This window comes from Acomys minous (assembly GCF_964271855.1).
Source record: "Acomys minous genome assembly, chromosome: 6".
Taxonomy (NCBI): domain Eukaryota; kingdom Metazoa; phylum Chordata; class Mammalia; order Rodentia; family Muridae; genus Acomys; species Acomys minous.
The window spans coordinates 111874757-111898050 of record NC_140487.1 but is presented as its reverse complement, the minus strand read 5'-3'; the positions used below and the strand labels follow the sequence as shown (position 1 = coordinate 111898050).

The window sequence follows — 23294 nt, the reverse complement described above, 5'->3', positions numbered from 1 at the left end:
GGAAACTGAGGTCCAACGAAGGCGAGTGGAGGGCTGGAGAGATGGCTCAGAGGCTAAGAGCTCTTCCAAAGGTCCCCAACTCAATTCCCAGCAACCACGTGATGGCTCACAACCATCTGTAATGAGATCTGGTGCTTTCTTATGTTGGGCAGGCACACATGTGGGCAGAATACTGTATAAATATTAAATATATATATTTTTTTTGTTTTTTGAGACAGGGTTTCTTTGTGTAGCCTTGGCTGTCCTGGACTCCCTTTGTAGACCAGGCTGGCCTCGAACTCACAGCGATCCGCCTGCCTCTGCCTCCCACGTGCTGGAATTAAAGGCGTGCGCCACCACGCCCAGCTAATTTGTTTTGTTTTGTTTTTTTGTTTTTGTTTTTTAAAGGAAGAAGAGGAGGAAGAGAGTGGAATAGCTGGCCTAGGGCCGTAAAAGGACTCAGGGAAGCCATAGCAGACTCCTTGATCTTTCCAAGCCGGCGGTCTTCCCTGGAGCTTTCTGAGTTTCCTCCTACCCCTAATCCTTTTTTACCCAGAAGTCCAAGCTTCCTTTACTGGCCCAAGTCTGCGGTGAGCGAGGGGCTAGGTTTAGATAACCTGTCTACCTGAACTACTGTGCAGTTCCTGTTCCTTAACTGGGCTCTGCCATCTCCAGCTGCGGGGCGTGTCCCGTGCTTTGGGGAAGCCCGGGGCAACTCAGGAAGCTGACAGCTGAGGGAAGCGCTGCAGGTGCGAGGTGTCTTTCTACATCCCCTCCAGCCATGCAAAAACAAGCCTTACTCTTCCGGCTGACCTGCCTCACGGGCAGCTACTGGCTTTGCGCGCCTCCCTACTGCCCCAGAGATGCGCTTCCTCAAGGCAATCTGCTTACAGATGAGGAAACGTCAGCTATCAGCGTTGTACCAACACTTCCATGTCTCTCTTTGTTACCAGCAACTATTGCAAGATGTCTCACACGCCTTCCTTGCCCCCATCCTCACCCCCGCAGGCCTCAGTCACTCATCCTGGGTCTGAAAACCTCTCTCAAGACCCCAGAATTCCCAACTTTCCTGGAATGTACAGTCAGTCAGTGCCAGGTCCTGGTGCCACACAGTGCTAGAAACTATCCTCGAGTCAGGATGGAGGTCTTTAGCCACCGGGTCCCTGGTCTTCACCCTTTCGGTCCACGCCCTCCAGAATTGGCACAGGCGCCAGCTAGCCACCGGCCTGAGGCAAAGATCGCTAGGTAGATCAAACATTAACTCTCCGTCTGGCTCTGCTCTGCTAGGACTGGGAGCTCCAAGCCCCTTGCACAGGGCTGTAGACCCTCCTCCTCCCACAAATCCCCTTCTCGTACCTCCTTCGCTGGGGCAACCCAGGTCTCATCCTTTCCTTCCCCCGCCTCGCACCTGTTCACCTCCGCCCGCCAGGGCCCTATCCCGCGGCCAAGAAAAAAGTTGCAAACAGACTCCTGGCGGCCCAGCTACCGCCCTTCGCTCGGGCGTCGTAGCCCACTCCCTGGGGGATGCAAACGCAACTCGCAACTCGGCGCCCGCTTCTCAGCCCAAGTTTCTCTGATCTTTATCTTTTTCGAGTCACCCAGAGTTTGTCCCTCCAGTTCCTGCCGTGACAGTAGATGCCCGGGCCTTGCGCACACCCGGAGTCCCGGGACTCCCAAAGTCCTCCCCCGGGTTGGTGTCTCTCCTCGCGCCCACAAGAGCGCACCCGACCCGTCTCTACACTAACTTGCACCAGCCTCTCCTGGGGGGCCCTGTACGATCCCCTCCAGACCTGGTCACGCACACTCCCACCCCAAGTGCCCAGCAAGTAGCTCCGGGCCTCCCCTGCCTATCAGTCGGCCGCCGGCCTCCTGGCTTGTGTCCCCTGAGCGCCCTTTGGGCACACGGCCGACACGCCCACCAAGCCCGTGGCTGGCGCCTCCGAGGCCCAGGGGCTGCGTTGCAAACTCTGCAGCCTCACCGTCTTCTTCCGGGCTACCATCTTCTCCAGCTTTTTGGCGATTCTCAACAGCTCCTCTTCCAGGCCCATGTTGCACCACGACGCCCCGCGGGGTTAGGGGCGCAGGGCAGCAGCGAGCGCCAAAGCGCGAGCGGCACGGGCCGCAAACACACCAGACACTCAAGCCCGACGGGGGCGGGGCACGCCCCTCCCAGCACTGGGGGAGGGGTGGCGGGCACTAAATATAGATTTCAAGGACTGCCCGGGCAAACATTGCCTGAGCCTGGCGGGTCGCGCCTCTAGAGGAAGGACCAGCATGGGGAGAAGGGGCTCTTCTCCTACCCTCATAGGGGTGCCGCAGGCTGCAGGGAGATTTGGGCATGAGGGTTCGCCAGGAGTGTCGTTGCAGCTGTGGAAAGTTCTGAGCTGCTGGGTCTCGGCATCGCTGCGCTCCCTGAGGGGGGATTTAGCGCTTCATGGCTATGCCCAAGCCGGGAAAAGTTGGTGCATTCATCTCGGTGCAGTCATAAAGACAGCTCTGCCCTAACTTAGGCTCCTTCGTGCGCCCAAGGCTTGTGGTGCGCAGGCATCTCAGGAGGTATGCTCAGAGCCATTTGCCGGCCAATCGACTTTATTGTTTTTCTAACGAGTTCTCAAAGTGCTATGGCCAGTCCTGGGGCCACTCTCTGAAAGGCATGGCTTTGGGTGATGCTCAGGGCGGTGCGCAGAGGGTGGGCTTGGTAGAGTAATTTTGGGTGGAGGGAATAAACTGTGCCTCCCACTCTCAGCTGTTACTCACATCTGCTCTCGGGTGGAAAAAAAAAATCTTCCCAGAATCCTCTGTAGACCTAGTTTCCCTCCTGACAGAAAATGACCTTTCTACGAAGGTCTCTGATCTGAAAGAGGGCAGAGGAGGGCCCACAGTGTATGAGAGTTTGGGGGCACTGTGAAATCTCCCGACTTTCTGAGATAACCTCGGAGACCAGGTCTGAACCAGAGACACAGCCTGTTGTGGACGCCCGTCTGCCAACTGCTCTGTGCAATGCCAAGGGTTTGTTATGGTTGTTTTTTCCAGTCAACAAACTTAAACAATCAACTAGCAAGAAAGACCTCTCGCAGCAGGTTGGGCAAAATAACCATTAAAGAGAATTTATCACAGCTGGGGTGATATAAGGCGGGGGGGGGGGGGGGGAAGGGCACTGGGAAGGCCCAGCTGGGGCGTCATCCCCTCTCAAGAAGTGAAATTTATTGCAGCAAAGGGCCGAGTGGGAGTTTGGTGGGGCGGGGGGAGGTCTGTGTAATTGAGGAGGAAGCGTGTGCCTCTATTTACTGAGCACGTACTGTGTTTATCCAGTATTTATACTGTAAATATCCAGGTGTTTCTGGAATCCGGAAGGGAGCAAGACAGCCCTCCTGCAGCAGCACTCATTGTACGAAGTTTGGAGATGGGCGGGGTCGCTGGCGTGGCAGCTGTGGAGGAACTGAAAAGTCAGTGGCTGCCACTCGGGAGATGGGGAGAGCTTGGGCAGGGGAAGGGCGGGGTCTCAGCACCTCGTGGACAAAGCCAGTGTTTTGGGCGGAGCTTCTGGGAGGCCACTTGGCCAACATAAGCAAGAAGGACCCTAAGAAACCATGTCCAATCGTATTATGCAAATGGAGACTGGATTTCAGCAGGCGGAAACCCCCTCATTGACACTGTCCTGGGATGTAGCCCTCACTGGTGGGACCCACGACATCCCCTCTGCCCACCTGAGAGGTCACCTGCACACAATCATGGCACACAGCTGTCACTTGGCATTTCTCCCTGTGAGCTTTAGGGGCAGGCACGGAACTGATATATCCCTAGAGGGGCCCAGCATCGGCGGTAAATGCCCCATTCTTTACTCTAAAAGGGACAGCTGGGAGGCTGTTTCCTAACTCACTGTGTCCTTGCCTTAGTCTCCAGCGTGCTGGAATTACAGATCTGTGCCACGATGCCAGCATCCTTTATGCCTTCGTGTGTCTACGTGCATGAGTGCACATGGCAGCCAGAGATTGGTGGGCGCATTTCTCAGTCGCTAGCCATCTTAGTTTTTATTTTATGTGCATTGGTGTTTTGCCTGCACGTACGTCAGATCCCCTGGAAGTGGAATTAGAGTTGTGAGCTGCCATGTGGGTGCTGGGACTTGAACCCTGGTCCTCTGGCAGAACAGTCGGTGCTCTTAACCGCTGAGCCATCTCTCCAGCACCACCATCTGTTGAGACAGGGTCTCTCACTGAGACTGGAGATGTCAGCATGCCCCTGGGATCCTCCTGTACCCGCTTCCACAGAACCAGGAGGGCAGTGCATGCTTTTTGCATGAGCTCTGTAGAGCTGAACTCACATCGAGCCTATATGGCAAGCACTTTCCCAACAGCCTTTCTCCTTGCCAGCCTTCACTGCTTGCTGACCTTCTGCCTCGTTTCTCCCTTTGGCATACTCCCAGGGGTCACCCCACAACTACTTTGCCTAACTTATCTCAAAGTGATCAAGAGGGGCTATATGGTAGGGAATATGGGCGAGCCGAACACCAGGTGCTGCCACGCGTGCATGGCTCGAGTGTGTTTTCTTGGTTCCTGGTGTGGCGATGTTGAATGGTGACTTAGCTTTTAAGGGGCAGCACCTACTAAGAGGCAATTGTGTCACAGGGCCACTGCCCTGGAAGGGAGTGAGTGCTGACAAAAGTGAGTTATAATACAGCAAATTGAGAGCACTGGGCATAGGTGCTTGCTTTCCACTTCCTTGCGATGCTGTGACGGAGTCGGGGTCTGTAATGGGCGCTCATGCCAGGCCGTTTGGACTTTCCAATCGCAGAACCTGAGACCAATAAAACTCTTTACTGTAGACAGTGCTTTCCTCCATCCTTCTATTACAGCAGCACAAAACAGACAGAGAGATGCCGTGCTGGAGGATGCTCAACAGGACCCCTGACCTCAGGGATGCACTCTCCAGTTGGGACCGGTTTGCTATACCAAATGCCCCCTGGGGCCAAATTGACCACTATTCTTAAGCAGCCATGGTCATCACCTGGGCCAGGGAAAGAATCGCAGGTCCCAAGAGTTTTTCCATTTCCCTATTACTCTTTAGAACCTGTAAGTGAGCCAGGTGGTGGTGGCACACACCTTTAATCCCAGCACTCGGGAGGCAGAGGCAGGCGATTGCTGTGAGTTCGAGGCCAGCCTGGTCTACAAAGTTAGTCCAGGACAGCCAAGGCTACACAGAGAAACTTTGTCTCGAAAAATCAAAAAAATAAAAAATAAATAAAATCCAAAACAAGCCCTCCAAGGACCTGTCAGTGAAACCAGGGGGATTCACCCCTCCCCCAAGAATTCTTTATTAGAGATGAGCAAGATAATAAGTGAGATGAACAAACACTGACCCTGGGGGCTCAAGAACTATCCTGCTTCTTTAGGACCAAGGGACATCCCAGCCTCCAGGGTGAACAGTTCAACTCCTAGCCAGACTGCTGGCCATTCACTGGGTGCCCTCTGGTCTTCCCTGTTTGGCTTGGCCCACTCCTGCAGGACCCAGCCACCAAGGGGCTGAAAAACAGAGCTGTTCGTGGTTGCTGGCAGTCTAGCTTTGTAATTGGGGCTGAGCAATGGCGGGACCTCTGGTGCTGGAAAGCAGACCCTTTGAAGTTCCTCTTATCTCTCCGACTCCTTTCTCGGTCCCTCACTTCCCCCAGGCTTCTGATTTGATCAAGAGAAAAGTGAGAGAAGTAGGATCAGTCAACCCAGACCATTCCTTTCCTTTCTGTTGAATCAAGGCAGGTAGACAGATGAGTTGCAATCTATTTCCAGGCTGGAGAACACAGTGCAGACCCCAAGAAGGGCAAGGCCCTCCCTCTAAAGGAGGCACTTAGAGTACTTTAGCTTGTGCAGTATAGACCTCAGCGTACTGGGGTGTAACATCTGCAGTGAGGAGACAGGAGACCAGCTGATGTTGGTCCTGCCCCCGCGCGCGCGCGCACAGAGCCAGCCTCTGCAACCTGGCTCTGTTCATTCCGAGTCCGTCCTTGAGACCAGCTTTCCAGGAGGAAACCACACGTGCAGGACGAGTGTCTTACTCACATGGCATCCATAGTGCCTAGCAACGGTCTGGACATAAAGGTGGAATTCATCAGACTGATGAGCGGCCACAAGACAGTGCCCAGGAATAAATGGTGGCAAGTGGGTCCCACCCTTGTCGGAAGAAACACAATCCTGGTATGGTAAGGATGGAGGGCTGGGTAACTTAACCCAGAGCAGGCAGTCTCAGGTCTAACTCCAGAGCTGCCTGGCCCAGGACATCAGCCCCAACACAGAAGGGCCAGTGTCCTTGGGAGGGGCATGGCTCACAAAGGGAAGGGGAGCACTCTATGGGTTCAAGTCCCAGCTCTGACTGTTGGGGTCCAGTGTGGGCCATGCAGAGGGGTCACCAAGGAACTAGTCATGCAAAAGTTGCAGGGAACTTGTTGGGAGAACCCCGGTCCTTGAGCCATCATCTCCTTCTGTGAGGCCAACCTGGGAAGAGAAGAGTGAAGGTGACATTTAAATGTCCTTGTGCCTTTTCTCTGGGAAGATGCTATAGCCAGGCTTCACTCTGCATCCTGGGCTAGAGCAGGCAGGTGGCACCAGGCTTAACAACAGGCACCTCGGTCCACAGTGTGGCCACCTCGGTGCAAAGCCTCCCTCCCCTCTCCGCCTGCTCTTGACCAACTCTATAGCCTGGGCACCTACACTTGGAACCACACACCAGTGCTCCTACCAGAATGTTCCTTCTAGACAGAGGCTGCCGGGCAGAGGGACTGTCTTCCAGACTCCGGCCTCCCCGTCTGTAGGATCGAGTGCTCTCTGAGCTGGAAGGTAGAGATGGCCAATGTCACCCTGCTTGCCCAGAGCCTCTTGGAGGGACCCAGGTAGACAAACAAGGTTGGGGGTTGGTGAAAGCGAACCAGTCTACCAGGCCCCTAGGCTGCATCTTCACAGACCCTGGCGGTCTGGAACTGACCTCTCCCCAGAGGCCTCTGAGGATGTTCCCAAGTCCAGTTCTCCCCAAACTCAAATCTAGACAAAAAAAAAAAAAAAGGTTTGCAGAGAAGAGAGGCCGTTGGCTCCTAGGTTGCAGTTGGGGACTGGTATAGATTTCACTGAGCCCTTAAGAAGGAGCCATGCAGATGGTGCAAAGCCTTTTCTTCTCCCATCATCCTCAGCAGCCCAAGCCCTGGCCCCTCCTTGGCTCTCCTGGCCAGACTTGAAAGCAGGTGGTTTGGAAGAGGAAAAGGTTAACGCGTCCTCCATCCAGGTCCAGCCTACAACTTGGCTCCTAGCGTAAGACTATGACCCAGGCTTCAGACAGATACTGTTCAGGTGGGGAAGCTGACGCATGCTCAGAGAGCCAGGACACATGCTGGGTGGCACAGCCAGGCCCTTACCAACCTGAACTTGACAGGGAGATACACCTCAGTAGGGGTGGTTCCAGATGCCGGTCCAGGGCGGGAGGTGCCTGGTGGCTCCTGGCAGCCTTCTTCAGGGATGGCTGGGGCTTGGCTCAACCCCCCAGGTTCCAAAGAGCTGGTGAGGCTGGAGGAGGAAGATGCTGGGCTGCTGTGGTTCTCTGAGGCCTCAGGAGACTCTGATCTCAGGCTGCGAATGTCCGAGTGATCTAGAACCACAAAGTAACAAAGCTTGTTTTCAGTTGTTCCCCTGTAATTTGAAAGTAGAAGCAGCTGGGCGTGATGGTGCACACCTTTACTCCCAGCGCTCAGAGAGGCAGAGGCAGGTGGACCTCTGTAGGTTCGAGGCCAGCCTGGTCTACAGAGTGAGTCCCAGGACAACCAGGATTACACAAAGAAACCTTGTTTTTAAAAGCTATTAAAAAAAAAAAGTAGAAATGCTGGGCTGCTGAGACAGATGGCTCAGCTGTTAAGAGTACTGGCTGCTCTTCCAGAGGTCCTGAGTTCAGTTCCCAGAAATCACACGGTGGCTCACAACCATATATAAAGAGATCTGATGCCCTCTTCTGGCAGGAAGGTGTACATGCAGACAGCACAAATGAACAAAGTAGACCGGCTTCCCTCTTTGGGGACTTTGGCTTGTAGGGTCCCCATGGCTCTTCCCCAACTCTCCAGCCTCTTTGTCACCCATGGGCTCTCATGTAGCAGAATCATGTGGTCACCCCCACCAATCACGATGGCTTGTGCTGTTTCTGTTCACCCCCCTCCTCAGCCTGGGCCTCCTGCCCATCCCCCACACCCAGCTTAGGCCTCCCCTCCTTCAGGGAGTCCTTCTAACCCACTGCCAGCTCCAACGGGACCTGCCCCTCCCTTTATCTCTCTCTCTCTCTCTGGACTCCTAGAAAAAGGTCCATTCATCCCACACAGGCCTCAAGCACAGCCAGGCTCTGCTCTCTGCTAGGAGCTGCAGAGAGCAGTTTGTGAGGGACCCAGCCTGGGCCGGGTTATCACTCTCTAGCGTGACCAGCTGCCTCCCAGTCTTTATCTCCTCACTAGACTCACTCTCCACTAATGCTTAGCTTTTTGGTGGTGGTGGTGGTGGGGGGCGGAGTTGGTTTTTCAAGACAGTGTTTCTCTGTGTAGCCTGGGCTGTCCCGGACTCACTTTGTGGACCACACTAGCCTCGAACTCAGAGAGATCCACCTGCCTCCGCCTCCTGAGTGCTGGGATTAAAGGTGTGCGCTGTCACTGCTGCCCCGCCCCCTCAGCCCCAAGCTGGTCTTGAACTCAGTATATAGCTGAATATGGCCCTGAACTTCCTGCCTCCACATCCTGAGAGCTGTAGTCACAAACATAAGCCACCACACTTGGCTCTGCCACACACTTGCAGCTTAGGGCCCCCCACACAGCAGTCCCTCAATAAATGGCTTGATCACAATACTTCTGGGCAGCCAGCTGTACCTCCACTGGAATGTCCGGCTCGGCCAGGGAATGTGGTCCGAGAAGAGTTTTTGATGGGCAGGGGTGGAGGGCTGTCCTCATTCTGGCTCTGAGAGGTGGCTGGCCCCGGGCTGGTAATGGGCTCATAGGTCTTGTTGCTGACGTGCAGCCTCCCACTGGCCCAGCATGCCTGCGCTGGGGGCTTCACATGGCAGTGCTGTGGGGAGGGGACAAGGCCATCTTGGTTTCCACAGATCAGCCTGCACCTTCCCACAGCAGGCCCAATATGGCTTTCGTCTGGTGCTGTCCAGAGGGTAAGGGGCTGAACCTACCTTCTCTTCCTCGTCCTCCTCACTGTCAAAACCGTGTTCCGTGAAGTGTCCCCAAGGGTAGTCCATGTGGAGAGGGAAGGTGAGGGTCCCTGCTTGTGCCTGCTCCAGCTGCCAAAACCAAAGGCTTGCCATGTCAGGGGGCTAACAGGGGTGCAGAAAGGTTAGAGGCCAGCCTCTTCCCTCAGGCTCACCAGCTCTTCGCATTCCTTGTGCTGTTTCTTCCTGGCTATGTCCAGAGCCGTCTCTCCAGCATCATTTACTGTCAAGGGCAAATCCAAGGCCATAGTCAGAATGAAGGAGACATTGAAATCGTTTAGAGGTTAATATGGGCCTCGGAATCTGACTGTCTGGGGATGAAAACTGGCTCTGCGACTTTCGCCTATATGACCTTGGATGGTCTGCGTAGTCTTGCTGGGTCTTAATGGTCTCATCTATAAAATGGATACAGTACTTGAAACTGCCTGGCCAGGCTGTGAAGATTCACCAACTAACAGTACAGATCACTTGTCATGGGGTCAGACACGTATAGCAATTGCATCACAAGTACCGAGATTCCGCTCGATTTGCTCCATCCACACTTTTTTTTTTTTGGTAGGCTCACTAGCTCTGTGAAACTCCCGTTTTACAGATGAGGAGGCTGAGGCTCTAGAAATGAATGGCAACTCCCACCCCCAGGGGCCACAGAGGAGGGCAGAAGCAAGCCAGGAGGAGGAGTGTGCCTGCAGCGCGCGCTCGCTGTCAGTGAAGGCAAAAGGCCCCACACGCGGGGCGGTCGGAAAGGAGTCTGGAGGAGGCGTCAAGCCGCACCTGCTCCCACGGGAGCTCTCCCTTTCAGCAGCAGCTTGAGACAGTCCAGCTGGCCGTGGAGTGCAGCACAGTGCAGGGCGGTGTTTCCATCTGCAGCCTTGGTATCCAAGTGGCCACTAGGAGGAGAGGGTTGCAGGGAGGTTCCGGGAGGGAAACAGGTAAAGGGGAGGTGAGGGTGGGGGGTGTCAAAGTCCCAGGAAAAGAGGGAGGAGGCAAGGATGGAGTTGGGGGGACAGCAAGGTTGCTGATGGCAGATGGACTCTCACCCATTGTGGATGAGGAAGTCCACTAGAGGCAGGGAAGCCCGGCAGGCGACTCTGACGGCCAAGTGCAGGGCGGGTTCTCCGGGTGCCTGAACACACATATACACGCATGAGTTCCCCGCCACCTGCTTTCAACCCAGCGCTGCCCTCTTGAACCCTTGTTGCCTCAACATCTCTTGAGTAGGAGACCAGCCGGACAGACCCTCACATTAGGAACCCTAAGAAACCCAGCCAGTCCTTATGGCTTCCCTCAGTGGCTTCTCCTCGGCTCTATGGGGAAGGTGTTCCCAAATCTTCACCTGTCTGGGGCTCCCATTTCCTCACTGAGGTCTCTCTGGCCTCCCTGGTGAGCCCATGCTGCCCACCCTCACTCAAGCGCTATGCCCTCACTGCCCACTGGGTGGCCTGTGAAGATTTCAGTTAAACAGTTCAGAGACACCCTGCTCCGCCTCCTCTAGGGCTAAGGGCCAGTGCAGGGCCTTACAGGCTAAGCTTGCCACGCTCCATCACTGAGCTACGCCCCCAGCCAGTGACTTCATGTGTTTTGATTTTTTTTAATTAATTTATTTTTATTTTATGTGTATTGTATGTCTATGGGTGTCATATTTTGGAGTTACAGTTATGAGCTGCCATGTGGGTGCTGGGAATTGAACCCAGGTCCTCTGGAAGAACAGTCAGTGCTCCCAACCGCTGAGCCATCTCTCCAGCCCGCGTTTGATTTTTAAAGATTGCTTCCTTCCCCACCCTCATGTGCATGGGCATTTTGCCTGCATGTTCCAGAACCACATGCATGCAGTGCCCACAGAGGCCAGAAGAGGGCATCGGATCCCCTGGAACTGGAGTGACAAACAATTGTGAGCCTCCACGGGAGTTCTGGGAATTGAACCTAGGTCCTCAGGAAGAGCGGCCTCTCCAGTCTCATACCTCCTGTTTTAAATGGCTACTCACAGCGGCTCCTCCTGAGGCAGTGGCTTTCACTGCTCTAATCAGACCTGGCCTTCCCACTTCTGTGGCTATTGCTAACCCATTTTATAGACAAGGAAACCAGACCCAGAGAAGTTAGGTAACTGCCCTGGGTCCACGCAGCTTGGAAAAGACACAGCCAGGATTCGGATCTAGGTCTGCCTGCCTGGAATTGTTCTCTTTCCGCACTGAGTGGGTGAGACTTGAGCAGATGGTGGAAGGTGGTGACAGCTGGTCCTAGAGGCGGTCTGAGGAGTGTGTGAGTGCATGTGTGTTAGAAGTGGTCCTGGGAGGGACTCGCACCTGCCCATCAGGCCCTGGCAGCAGCTGCTCAAAGTCCTGCCCATTGGCAAAGGCCTCCAGCACTGATAGGAGGTCCTTGCTGCAGATGGCCGTCCATAGCCTCTGGGGCTCAGGTGTGGACTGGCGTGCAAACCTGTGTTCCACATACTTGGCTACGATGTAATCCCTTCGGCTGCTCCTACAAAGACAACAGAGGATCACAGGTCCCCATAAGTTTTTCCACACAGTAACTTCTGGAACCACCCTCCAGGAGAATCTGGTATCCTGTTAACTTCAAGGCCCAGGGTGTTAAGGGGAGCTCTTTTCCCCCCAGCCTTCTGACCCCAGATCCCTCTCAGACCCTGGGAACTGGGGACCTAGCAACCCCACCCCCTTTTTGAGACTGTCCTTACATGTCACTCTCAGCAGAGGGTTTGGGGCTGCCATGGGAGGGCAGATGGGCCTCCATGATTTCATTGAAGCGGGAGTTTCCGATGTTCAAAGCCAGCTGGAGGCACAGCACAGTGTGAGTGGCGAGTCAGCGGGTAAATTTGGTGTTAGGACAGAGCTCCTGGCAAAGGTTCAGCCTTCCAGGTTCCGTGCCTCCCCCACACTTCCCCATGCACCGCCCCTACCAACCCGACTCTGGTTACTTTGGATCCATTCCCAGTTAGCCAAGCTCGGTCTCACGAACCCTACCGGTACCACCACGTCTCTAACAGTCTCTCTGTCCCTGTTCTCACCAGCAGCTCCGAGGGACTCAGGAGGTCCAAGGTGAGCGACTGTATGCGGGAGAAGCGCACGCCCAGCTCGCGGTGGACACCCGAGCACTGGATACAGGTGAGCACGCCCAGGTTGGTACTGAGCCACGTGGGGTCTGCAGAGGAGCAGAGCGGAAGCCTACAGCCCAGAGCCCCTTCTCCCCCGCCCCCGCCCCCAACCACCAAAGCTTCCCCACCGCTGACCTGCAGCCCCACAGTCGCAGCAATGGTCGTTCCCGGGCCTACTCTTCACCTCAGCGACGAGCATCTTGGTGAGGTCGTGGGGCTCCCCATCCAATCTGCTGCCGCCCCAAGACCACTGGCCGCCGCCGGGCTCCCCCTGAAAGGCACTGCTCAGGGCTTCGTCCTTGCTGTTCTGTAGCACTGACACCCACCTGGGAAGATGGACCAAGCTGGTTGTGGACAGGAGACGGTGTGTGGACCGAGTTCCCTGCCCCCCCACGCGCACTGCCCCACCACTGCTGGCCCAGAGCTGGCACTCACGCCTCACACTCCAGCTCGTCCTCTGCATGGAAGTGGTATGTACGGTTGTCTGTGGGCGAGAGAAAAGGGCATCAAAGCCCACAGATCCTGCAGGCCTTCCCCAGGACAAACTGTGGAGCCTTGAGATCAGACACTCCTAAGGGAGTGTCACCACCTTCCCAAGTCATCTTCAAAGTAGGGCCCCCCCAAAAGGCTCTCTGTATGACCCAGGGTCAGTGCACAGCACCCACACCCCATGGAGTTCAAGCACAACACGACCTTTACCTCCAGCCACTACCCGACTCTGTTTTCCTTGCTTTCTTCCCCTCTCCCTTCACCTAGCCCTACCAGTTCCTGAGCTGTTGTGGCTAAGGCTCTAACCACACTGCACCTTGCTTCCAGACCCACACCTGTCCCTACTTTCAGGGAACAAGGTCCAGACCATGAAAAGGCAGTTCCAGGCCTTGCCTCTCACTTGCTCCTGTGTGAAGTCCCTTGTAAGACTGGTGTCTTACATGCCTTTTACCATGCTAACTTACCCAACAAAGCCCCTGCCCCCAAAAGGCTACAGTCTCTATCTCTGCATCTTTCATGGCTAAACATAAATGCTCTTCTCAAACAGCTTTTTTTTTTTTGTCTTTTAAGATTTATTTTATTACATAGTGTTCTGCCTGCATGTGTGCATGTACACCAGAAGAGAGCACCAGACCTCATTATAGATGGCTGTGAGCCACCATGTGGTTGCTGGGAACTGAACTCAGGACCTCTGGAAGAGCAGCCAGCACTCTTAACCTCTGAGCCATCTCTCCAGCCCCTCAAACAGCCTTTAATTCCCTAGAGCAGCTCAGATGTTCTGGAGGCTTCTACTCATGCCTCTCTCCTCTGAGCACCCTGCCCCATCTTAAGAGCCCTGGATCCCTTCCTCACTCCTTTCAAGAGCGTTCCCTGTCTGGAATGACGGCTTGGTAGTTAGGAGCACTGGCTGCTTCCAGAGGACCTAAGTTCAATTCCCAGCACCCACAGGGCAGCTCACTGCTTTCTGTAACCCCAGTTCTAGGGGATCTAACAGACACACAGGCAGGCAAAACACCAATACACATAAGATAAAAATAAATCATTAAGAGGGTTCCCTGAAGACAAGAGCCTTTTTTTTTTTAAATGAGACAAGATCTTATGTAGCCCAGGCTGTCCTAAACCCCCCATGTAGCTGAGGATTGCCTTTAACTTCTGATCTCGCTGCTGGGATTACAGGTGTGCACCACCACGCTTAGTGGTACGTGGTTCTCAGCACAGAACGCAGAACGTCATGCATGATAGGCAGTACAAGCTACATCCCTGGCCTGAGAGGCCAGCTCTTTCCTAACCTGCATTCACTTCCCTAAAGTCTGGCATGAAAGCCCCCTACTGCCGGGGCCACAAAAAAAGTAAATGGGTTTCGAAAGCCAGATAGGCCAGAGCCATTCAAACGTGCTCCACATTAGTATATATATATAGGAGGCAGGCGTGTTTCCGTACTCGGTGGATGGCAGGTGAGATCCTGTAAGTAACAAGCTCTTGGAGTCCTGGGCCTGCAGTGCTAGGCTTTGACTACTTGGTGCCCTGAATATAGCCCCTCAATCCTGGCTACCATCCCTCAGGAGCAACACTCTGGGCAGTGTGGGGCCAGCGTAGACTACTCACGGGTCACCAGGTCGAAGCACTTTTTATCCTCAGGGTTTGGCCTCACTTGGCACGTCAGCAGGGCCAGCTTCACTGGGGGCCGGTTGATCTGTGGGAGTGTGAGGATGGAGGGACACCATGTTATCCTCTGGGCCTGTGGGTCCTCCTGGGAGGGTCCTAAGTGGGAGGGACCTTTGGATGCATCCTTCCTCCCAAGAGGGATCTCGAATACTCTGGATCTAAGATCAGAGGGCCGTTCTACACAAGGGCTTGGCGCCTGTCTGCTCAGAACCCCTAAGAGGCCTCACCATGCTGTGTGAGATGGTCAGGCAGCCATATTTGACTCCACACTTCCTCTTCTGCCAGACTTTTCGAATCCTAAGGCCCAGAAGGACAGAAAAACAGTGACCAGTGGCTCACATCTAATTCCCCCATGTCAGAGAACAGAACGTACGACATCTTCCCTTCCCGCCCCCTGTGCCTCGCCACTCCCTGCCCTCGAGAAGCTCCAAGTATGATGGGTGGAAAAGCCCACACTTTAGAACTCCTTTTCTAAAGGTCGCTCTGACTCTGATACCCTGAGAGCTTCTAGCCTGATGGAAGAGGCACAACTCACAACTTCACTTATTGTTTATTTGGTTGGTTTGGTTTTTCTTTGTTTTTCGAGATAGGCTTTCTCTGTATAGCCTTGGCTGTCCTGGACTCGCTTTGTAGGCCAAGCTGGCCTCGAACTCACAGAGATCTGCCTGCCTCTGCCACCCTGAGTGCTGGGACTGCAGGTGTGCACCACTTTGCCCAGCATCCTTACTTACTCTGTGTGTTGGAATGCCAGGGCACACAAATGCGGGCAGAGGATAACGTGAGGGAAGTTACTGTGGTGGTTTGAATGAGACTGACCCATAATATAGGCTCACATTTGAACATTTGGCCTCCGGTTGGTAGAACTGCTTGGGAAGGATTAGGAGGCGTGGCCTTGTTGGGGGAGATGAACACATCACTGGGTAGGGGGACTTTGAGGTTTCAAAAGCCCATGCCATTCCGTTAGCTCTTTTTCTACTTTGCGCTTGTGGGTGAGATGTGAGTTCTCGGCTACCAAAGCCAGCCTGCCTGCTGCCCCGGGCTCTCTGTTACGGTGGCCATAGACCGCCGGCTAGGACAGTAAACCCCCTAGCAACTTTTTCTTCCATAAGTTCCCTTGGTTATGGTATCATGGTATCTCTTCACAGCAATAGAAAAAGTAAGGCAGTCAGTTCTCTCTCGACCACATGGATCCTGGGGATTGAACTCAAGCACAGCCGTGAGCACCTTTAGCCTCTAGGCCACCCACCTGGGCCTTTTTAAAATACAAAGTCAACACCAGGAAGTAAGGCACAGTCAATATTTTCATGTCTGTGCACGTTCAGTATACTGTTTGGAGGACAAGGATGAAAGCATATCAAGTTCTTGGTAAATCTTTTTTGTTTGGTTTTTCGAGACAGGGTTTCTCTGTGTAGCCTTGGCTATCCTGGACTCACTCTGTAGACCAGGCTGGCCTCGAACTCTCATCTATCTGCCTGCCTCTGCCTCCCAAGTGCTGGGATTAATGGCATGTGCCACCACACCTGGTACTTGGTAAGTCTTTTTTTTAAAATATATTTTATTACTTTATTCATATTATATCTCGATTGTTAACTCATCCCTTGTATCCTCCCATTCCTCCCTCCCTCCCATTTCCCCTTACTCTCCTCCCCTATGACTGTGACTGAGGGGGACCTCTTCCCCCTGTGCACTTGGTAAGTCTTAACTGCTGCTAAACATCCAATTCACGGCAGTCCCCTGCCTCACCCTCCCAAATGCTGGCACTGAAGGCATGTGCTATGGATAGCCTTGTTGCGGCAATTCTTGAAGAATAATCTTCAGTGGCCTTTAGCAAAGAGTCACCTGCCCTTTGATAATTGTAGGCCAGCAGAGTGTGCAAAAAGGGTGCCCAGGGATGTCAGAACAGTCAGTGGGGCAGCCTCTCCAACCTTCCTTTCCTAACTAAGTGTCTTTGGGCAAGTCGCCTAAGCTCTCTAAGTCACTCACCCATCACTTTTCTTGTACAGGAAGCCCACCTTCTCAGTCCCAAACTGCTTGTTGCCTTGGTGCTGGTGGATGCTGTAACCGGCCCCTGAGTTCTTCCGGTTTAGGTGCTCCTGCCCCTCAGACATGCAAAGGAGACTTCAGGGTGTCTGGGAGGGAAGAGCCCCGTGCTGCACTGCTCCTCGGGGGACGGACGTTTGGGGGTTTCCCTCCCTCCTTCCCTCCATATGCCAGGATGTGGTGGATGGGTCAGACATCTCTTTTAGAATGGCTCAGGGCCTGACCTCTCTGCTGTCCAGATGCAGCATCTCTCGGAGGGAGTCTCGGAGCTGGGTGAGCTTCTGCAGTTCCTCCTCCTGAGCATGCCGAAGCTACGGGGGCAGAGAACAAGATCCGTGGCCAGTGAGAAGAGGCTGCAGGGCAGAGCCTGACCCAGTGCGCTGGGACTCCTATCACTCTAGGATGGGAGTCAGCACTCCACACTCTCAGTTTCCCGAAGGGGGTGGGGTCTAACCACACAAGTGAGCGATGGGCGGGACTTACCCCGTGGACTGAGGCTGCCAGCTTGTCGATGAAGGGGGACAGGCTCTGAGCTGCCTTCCAGCCATCTTGGAAGAAGCTAAGAAAGGCCAGAACCAAACAAGGAACCAGGGAGGGATGGAAATGTGGATGAGGCCACAAGTCGGGGAAGGTCCCCCCAGGGTCCCCCTGGGCGTGCAGGTATCACAGCCTAATTTCAAGAGTTTGATAAGTGGGCCTCAGTTCTGCCGCCTACAAAATACGGAACATGCTGCATCTGCTCAGGGGCTGTCGGGGGATGGGTGGGATCACCATGGCCAATCTGTCGCGCTTGAACCATGACGAGTAATTTATAAAGTGGAGTCTGTGTAAAAGAGTGTTGCTCACAAGGTCCAGACATACAGAGACCTGGAGGGTCTCAAACCCACAAGGGGTGATTTGTCCTGCTCCCCCAAAGCGTTAAGGGTGAAGGTGGGGAGAGACTTACTTGTGCTGGGCATGGAAGAACTTGATGAGGCTCTGAAGGAAGTCTGGACCTTGCTTCACCTGACTCTCTCCAGCTTTGACAAGGTACTGACGAAGGATGGGACAAGAAATGTGAAGTCAGCCGGATCCTGGTGACAGGGGTTTTGTTCCCTGCCCCAGGGCTAACCCTCTTGGCCATGACTGCACCTTGGTAACATCCTACAGGCCAGGTGGCCAGCCCTAGGGTCTGTGACGGAGCCTTGAGGGTTTGGAAGAGGCAGACAGGAAACACACCCAATACATCCTCACTGCAGGTTGCACCTCACCTCACACATGTGCAGCTGCAGGAGTCGCCGCTCCCGCTGTGTGTCCTGGGACGTCTCTCCGTGGCTTCCTCCTATGACCCTGGCTCGATCCTTCTCCCTCTCCAGCTTGGCCCTAGGTAGTAAGGAAAGAGACCTTTAAACAAACCTCGCCAGCCATGAGCCCGCCCACCATCTCTACTGTGGATCCATGAGTGTGGGGACAAAGCCCTTCCCTGTGCAACAACAGAGAGTGACAAGGTCGGGGGTGGGGGTGGGGGGCGGTGAGAGGGTCATGGAGGAGAAAGATATAAACCAAACCAAAGTGGAAACGGGAGGCCTGGCCTTGTCACGGCAGCTTAGGAAGTGATGTCTGTGTTGGGACTAGAAGCCAGAGGCATTAGCTTGGAGAAGCTAGGCCTTGGCAGAAGGACCAGACCTTGGAATACCCTGAGATGGAAGGTTCGGGGAGCTGTGCAGAAGTGGACAGGGATGGCAGGCTGCCTGATGCATTGGCAGGGGGGAGCCTGGTTCACACCAGCTCAGCTGCTGGGTCTTTAAAAAAAGTAGAGCAAGGGCTTGAAGATTTTATGCCAGAGGTGATGAAGGCCCGGTGGGACCTAGGGTGACTAATTCTTTTGTTGTTGTTGTTGTTGTTGTTGTTGTTGTTGGTTTTTTTTGAGACAGGGTTTTCCTGGGTAGCCCTGGCTATCCTGGACTTGCTTTGTAGACCAGGCTGGCCTCCAACTCACAGAGATCTGCAGATCCACAAAGCCTTGGTTCTCCTGAGCCAGTGGAGCGTCTTAGTGAAAGCTTTGCAAGCCTGTGGTGCTCAGGCAGGGATGCAGCTCCGGGACAGAGGGCTAGCCTAGCATTCATGAGTCTCTGGTTTGGTGTCTACACCTCTCTTTTCCCTGTACCCCAACACATCTCCAGGCATAGCTGGTTTTGCCTCTTTGGGGATAGTGGTCCCATTTGTGGGTTGACTCCAAGAAGTCCACCCACGGCAGCCAAGAGTGTATTCGCACAAGTCAGGCTGCGTGCGTGCAGGGGTCCGTGAATGTCATGTAGAGGAGACATTTTTACCTAACAGTGAATGTGAGCCCTGGGCAGAGCAGACCGATGGTTCTGGGAGCAATCCCAGCTGAGGCGCGAGAGAAAACTCAAACACTTCGCACACCTGTCAACCTTAACACCTTGAGCTGGGTGGAGATCCCCAGCCTGCTGCATCCCTTCCCCACTGCTCTCCTCGCCATCAGACCAAACAGCCTGCAGATCCTGCCCTCTGGTGTGGATCCTACCATGGCACCGCCACCTTGTGGTTTTGTTATTTATTGAGCCATTTCCCTTCTTGTACAAACCAGCAGGATCCACAGGGGCCCTGGTGCTGGGCGGGGCTATCTCCCCATCTCTCTCTCCTGTATCCTACCTCCTATCCACTGTCTATGAATTGGTGGGCGACAATAGCACCTTCTCCTGCCAGGGGAGCAAAGCTGGTCACAGTGTAGAGTTTCCCACTAAGGAAGCTCTCCATAAGTATTAACTGCAATTCTTCCTAATTCATTCATTCTCAAAAGGAGCAATCAGGTCACCCTGACCTTCTGACCTTCCAGCATCCACCTCCCACGTGCTGACATTGGAGGTTTTATACAGTTCCAGGGAGCAAGCCCAGGGTCTTTGTGTATGCTAGGCAATCACTCTACCAACTTAGCTACATCCTCAACATCATCATCATCATCATCATCATCATTATTATTATTATTTTCAACTTATTATTTTTAAGCACTAATTTTGTATCAGGACTTTACATATTGAAGTGATAGGCCAATGAGGCAGGACTCATTACCCCATTGGAGAGATGAAAAGCTTAAGGCTTGTCTATTAAGTGGCAGAGGCGGGATCTGAACCCAGATCTATCTGATGCTAGCACCCAGAGGGCGGCACTGGTGACCAATACTGTGGCTCAGATCGGCTCCATCATTTTGGTTCCCACTCTCTGAAGGCAGCCATACTGTCTTAGTTAGAATTTATAGTCAGGGTGGTAAAACTGAAACGCAGAAAACATAAGTTGCTCATGATCATAAGCCGGGGCTGGAAGGATGGTTTAAGGGTTAAGAGCGCTGGCTGCTCTTCCAGAAGACCCAGATTCAATTCCCAGTCCCGACATGGAGGCTCACGACTGTCTGTGACTCCAGTTCCAGGGAAATCTGATGATCTCTACAAGCACTTCAAGCACAAAGTACACAGACACTCACTTAGGCACACACACATATAAAATAAAAATAAATAAAATAAAATAAAATAAATACTTAAAAAAAAATTTTTTAAAGATGGCCAGGGAAATGCTACAGGCAGATAATGCCAAGCTCTGGGCTTCTACCTCTCAGGCCTTTTCCTATTATTCTGATCCCAGTTCTGGCACAGAGAGATGGAAAATAAATACTTGTTGAATTTTGCTGGAGATTTTTCTTTTTACAAAAGATTTGTTTATTTATTTATTGGTTTTCTGAGACATGGTTTCTCTGTGTAGCCCTGGCTGTCCTAGAACTCTTGTCTATACACCAAGCTGACCTTGAACTCAGAAACCGGCCGGCCTCTGCCTCCTGAGTGCTGGGATCAAAGGCCTGTGCCACCACTCCTTTGAAATCTTACAAAATGTTCACTAGAAAAATTAGTAAAGGCAGAGTTGCTTGCGAAAGGTCTACAGGAAAAGGTGATTCTGTCCATTTTGGCAGACATGGCCCTACAAGACTAAGGGAAGAAGAAGAAGAAGGTCACGTGATTTCCTCAGAGACTCATACAGGTGAGGCTAGCCCGCATCTCTACTGCCCATTTTTGGACCTCTAAAATGAGCAGATCGCCACGCCCCCTCCCAAACAGGATGAAGCCCTTTGCTCCCAGCTATGAGGGGAGGACGGGTGACCTTTCAGTGTGGTGTTCCTGGCTCTAGGAGATGGAGGGACAATAAATGCTCCAGCATCTGCTTTTTGGAGCCCGTCCCACAGAGGTCATTGTGCACAGGAGCAAGTATTTACTTCCCAAGGTGCTTCCTCCGCTACAGATTAAATACACCGCAGAACGCATGTGTTGGCACACCCTGCCTCAGCTAACTGCTACGTCTGAGCAGAAAGATGGGTCACAATTTTGGCTTCCTTTTTGTTTTTTGAGACACCGGTCGCAGGCATCCCAGACTAGCCTTGAGCTCTGTGTGTAAGGGTGGGGAACCTTGAACTTCTTACCCTCCTGTTTCCCTTCCTGGGCCGTGGAATTACAGGTCTGTGCCACCTTCCATACCCAGTTATACTCTGCTGGGGACTGGACCCAGGGCACTGGGTGCAATAGGGGAACGCTCGCTCTACACACTGACCTACACCCTCAGCCCTTTTCTTGCTGTTGCTTATACACTTGCTTTTGAGACAGGGCATCATTATGGAACCCTGCTGACTAACCAGGAACTCCCTCTACAGACCAGGCTGGCTTTGAACTCACGGAGCTTTGCCTGCCTCCGCCTCCCAAGTGCTGGGATTAAAGGCTTGCACCACAAAGCCCAGTTATTGTTTTCATTTGAGGCAGGATCTTTCTATAAAGGCTGGCTTCAAACTTGCAATCCTCCTGCCTCACCCTCCCAAGTGAGACCACTACAAGCATACATAAAAAATTAATAGAAATAGCAGATTACACAACAATATGGCTACTTTGATCTCAGTCTTGTCAACATATTTCACAGTATATAGAAGAAAAATAAGTGGAAAAATATTACTCTCTCATTCCTGGGAAATAAAGCTTTTTCTCCCATGCTTTGGTAGTTTCTCCCCTACTTCGCCTTGTTCTTTATTTTTTTATTTTTCTGAGATAGAGTCTCACATATCCCAAGCTGCCTTCAAACTAGCCATGTAGCAGAGGCTGGCCATGAAGCTGCTCTGCCCTCCCCCACTTTTATTTTGTTTATTTTTTTTTTTTTGAAACAGGGTTTCTCTGTGTAGCCCTGGCTGTCCTAGACTTGCTTTGTAGACCAGGCTGGCCACAGACTCACAGAGATCCGCCTGCCTCTGCCTCCCGAGTTCTGGGATTAAAGGCGTGCGCCACCACGCCTGGCTGCACAAATAATTTTACAAGGAAGACTATAGGTTCTGAAACAGGAACCTGACAGAGCCCAAGCATTCTGCTTAGGGAGGGCTGGCCACTGGGTGCCACAGAGTCCTCTGCCCCTGAGATAACGTGGGAGCTGGTGGCAGACCTACAGTGTGATGTGGAGAGCACACAGGAAGCTTGGCCATGCCACCACCTCCCCTCTCTTCTTCTACGCCCAACCCGATGTTTGCAACCACCATCTGCGGTCCAGCTGTGTGGCCCTGAGCTAACGACTCAGACCTTTTGAGCCTCTGGGGACAAACACCTCCCTCTCAGGACCGAATGATGTTGAGGATGCAATGTCCCTGTCCTTGTGGGCATCTGCCAGGCCGGAAGACCACTAGGGGGCAGCATCCATGGTCCTCTCACAACAGCTCCCTTGGGTAGTCCTGCAGCATAGCCCCCTGAGCCTGACCAGCCCTGGCTGTAGGCTCCTAAGAGTCAGACATTCTGAGTGACACATCTCAAAGTCAGCATCCTTTTTCAACACAAACATGTTCTCCTGAGGGCCACCCGTTAAAGGTCACTTACACTTTGGTTTCGTAGTCTTTCCATGCCTTCTCCAGATGCTTCTTGGAATCCTGGGGTTGAGAAAAAGAACAAGTTGCCCAAAAAGGAGACACGAGGCCTGGAATAAACAGGACAGGACACTCTGCTACCTTTAGGGGGACCCCACTCTTGAGTTATGTTGCCCGGAGCCAACACTAAAGCGCCCAACCAGCTCCCGTGCTGAGGCTCAGCCCACTCCAGTTTCTCCCCAGAGGTGCCAAGAACCAGTCAGGTGTGCTGGGCTCTAGGCTGGGGTGTGGCCAGCCTCTGGGCTCTGCTCTGAGTCTTGTCAAGGGCTATGGAGGATGAGGGCAGGAAGATGAAGGTCAAACGCTACCCCTATTTTATCCTACCAATCTCTCTTTCCTGATGAGAGACCACTCACTCTCTTACCAGGAAGGATTATGAACGGACTGGTTGAGAAGTCTCCCTAAGGCCACACAGCAAACCGGTAAGATATAGCTGGCCCCTGGCCTGGCTTGCCTGGGCCAGATGCCTGAGCCTTGGCCAGCCCAGCTGTCCACACCCTTCTTTCTAGACAGCCTCAACTTCTGAGGGGAAAAAAAAAGTCACCAGTCTGGTTTGGGAGGTTCCCAGGCTGGTGTCACTCAGACAGGGACAGTTCCTCCTTCATGCTTTGTGGGGCAGACATCCCAGGAAGGTAACTGCTGCCCTCCTTTCTCAAGATCTCTCTGCATAAACTGGGAGCTGCCAGGCACAGATGATCCGGCAGCAAGCCACTGGGGTCCTGCACCCTGAGCCTTCCACATCCCAGCACTAGAAAGCACGTGCAGCTCGCCTATCTTTAGCCTGCTAGTAGCGGGGAGGAGTCAAAGCTGCAGGCCAACCTCTCCATATGGCAGGGATGCCAGGCCCTCCAGCTG

General features: G+C 53.4%; 2 protein-coding genes and 1 long non-coding RNA gene across 5 annotated transcripts in view; 1 reads left to right on the top strand and 2 right to left on the bottom strand.

Moving 5' to 3' along the window:
* Positions 1-2151, bottom strand: part of TCEA3 (transcription elongation factor A3) — a 37164-nt gene extending 35013 nt beyond the window's left edge. Inside the window, exon 1 of the mRNA XM_084788343.1 lies at positions 1959-2151. Within this exon, the coding sequence (XP_084644469.1) occupies positions 1959-2027 (69 nt within the window). The 5' untranslated portion in view covers positions 2028-2151. The remainder of the gene's footprint in view (positions 1-1958) is intronic.
* The window catches only part of LOC311601058, a 403201-nt gene that overhangs the window by 53747 nt on the left and 326160 nt on the right, over positions 1-23294 (top strand). The window lies entirely within an intron of this gene.
* ASAP3 (ArfGAP with SH3 domain, ankyrin repeat and PH domain 3) overlaps positions 5249-23294 on the bottom strand; it is a 43222-nt gene continuing 25176 nt past the window's right edge. Inside the window, exons 5-26 of one of the 3 annotated variants that reach the window (XM_084788278.1) lie at positions 22393-22442; positions 17755-17866; positions 17451-17536; positions 16988-17063; positions 16729-16815; positions 16448-16557; positions 14692-14761; positions 14405-14492; positions 12746-12794; positions 12446-12636; positions 12224-12357; positions 11894-11988; positions 11502-11679; positions 10239-10324; positions 9973-10088; positions 9357-9424; positions 9166-9273; positions 8855-9050; positions 7377-7602; positions 6949-7004; positions 6706-6796; positions 5249-6461 (exon numbers count right to left, since the gene is read on the bottom strand). In XM_084788278.1, coding sequence (XP_084644404.1) covers positions 6323-6461; positions 6706-6796; positions 6949-7004; positions 7377-7602; positions 8855-9050; positions 9166-9273; positions 9357-9424; positions 9973-10088; positions 10239-10324; positions 11502-11679; positions 11894-11988; positions 12224-12357; positions 12446-12636; positions 12746-12794; positions 14405-14492; positions 14692-14761; positions 16448-16557; positions 16729-16815; positions 16988-17063; positions 17451-17536; positions 17755-17866; positions 22393-22442 — 2412 coding nt within the window. In that variant the 3' untranslated portion in view covers positions 5249-6322. Of the gene's footprint in view, positions 6462-6705; positions 6797-6948; positions 7005-7376; positions 7603-8854; positions 9051-9165; positions 9274-9356; positions 9425-9972; positions 10089-10238; positions 10325-11501; positions 11680-11893; positions 11989-12223; positions 12358-12445; positions 12637-12745; positions 12795-14404; positions 14493-14691; positions 14762-16447; positions 16594-16728; positions 16816-16987; positions 17064-17450; positions 17537-17754; positions 17867-22392; positions 22443-23294 lie in introns of those variants that run through there. The other 2 variants (XM_084788279.1, XM_084788280.1) reach the window with 2 other exon arrangements.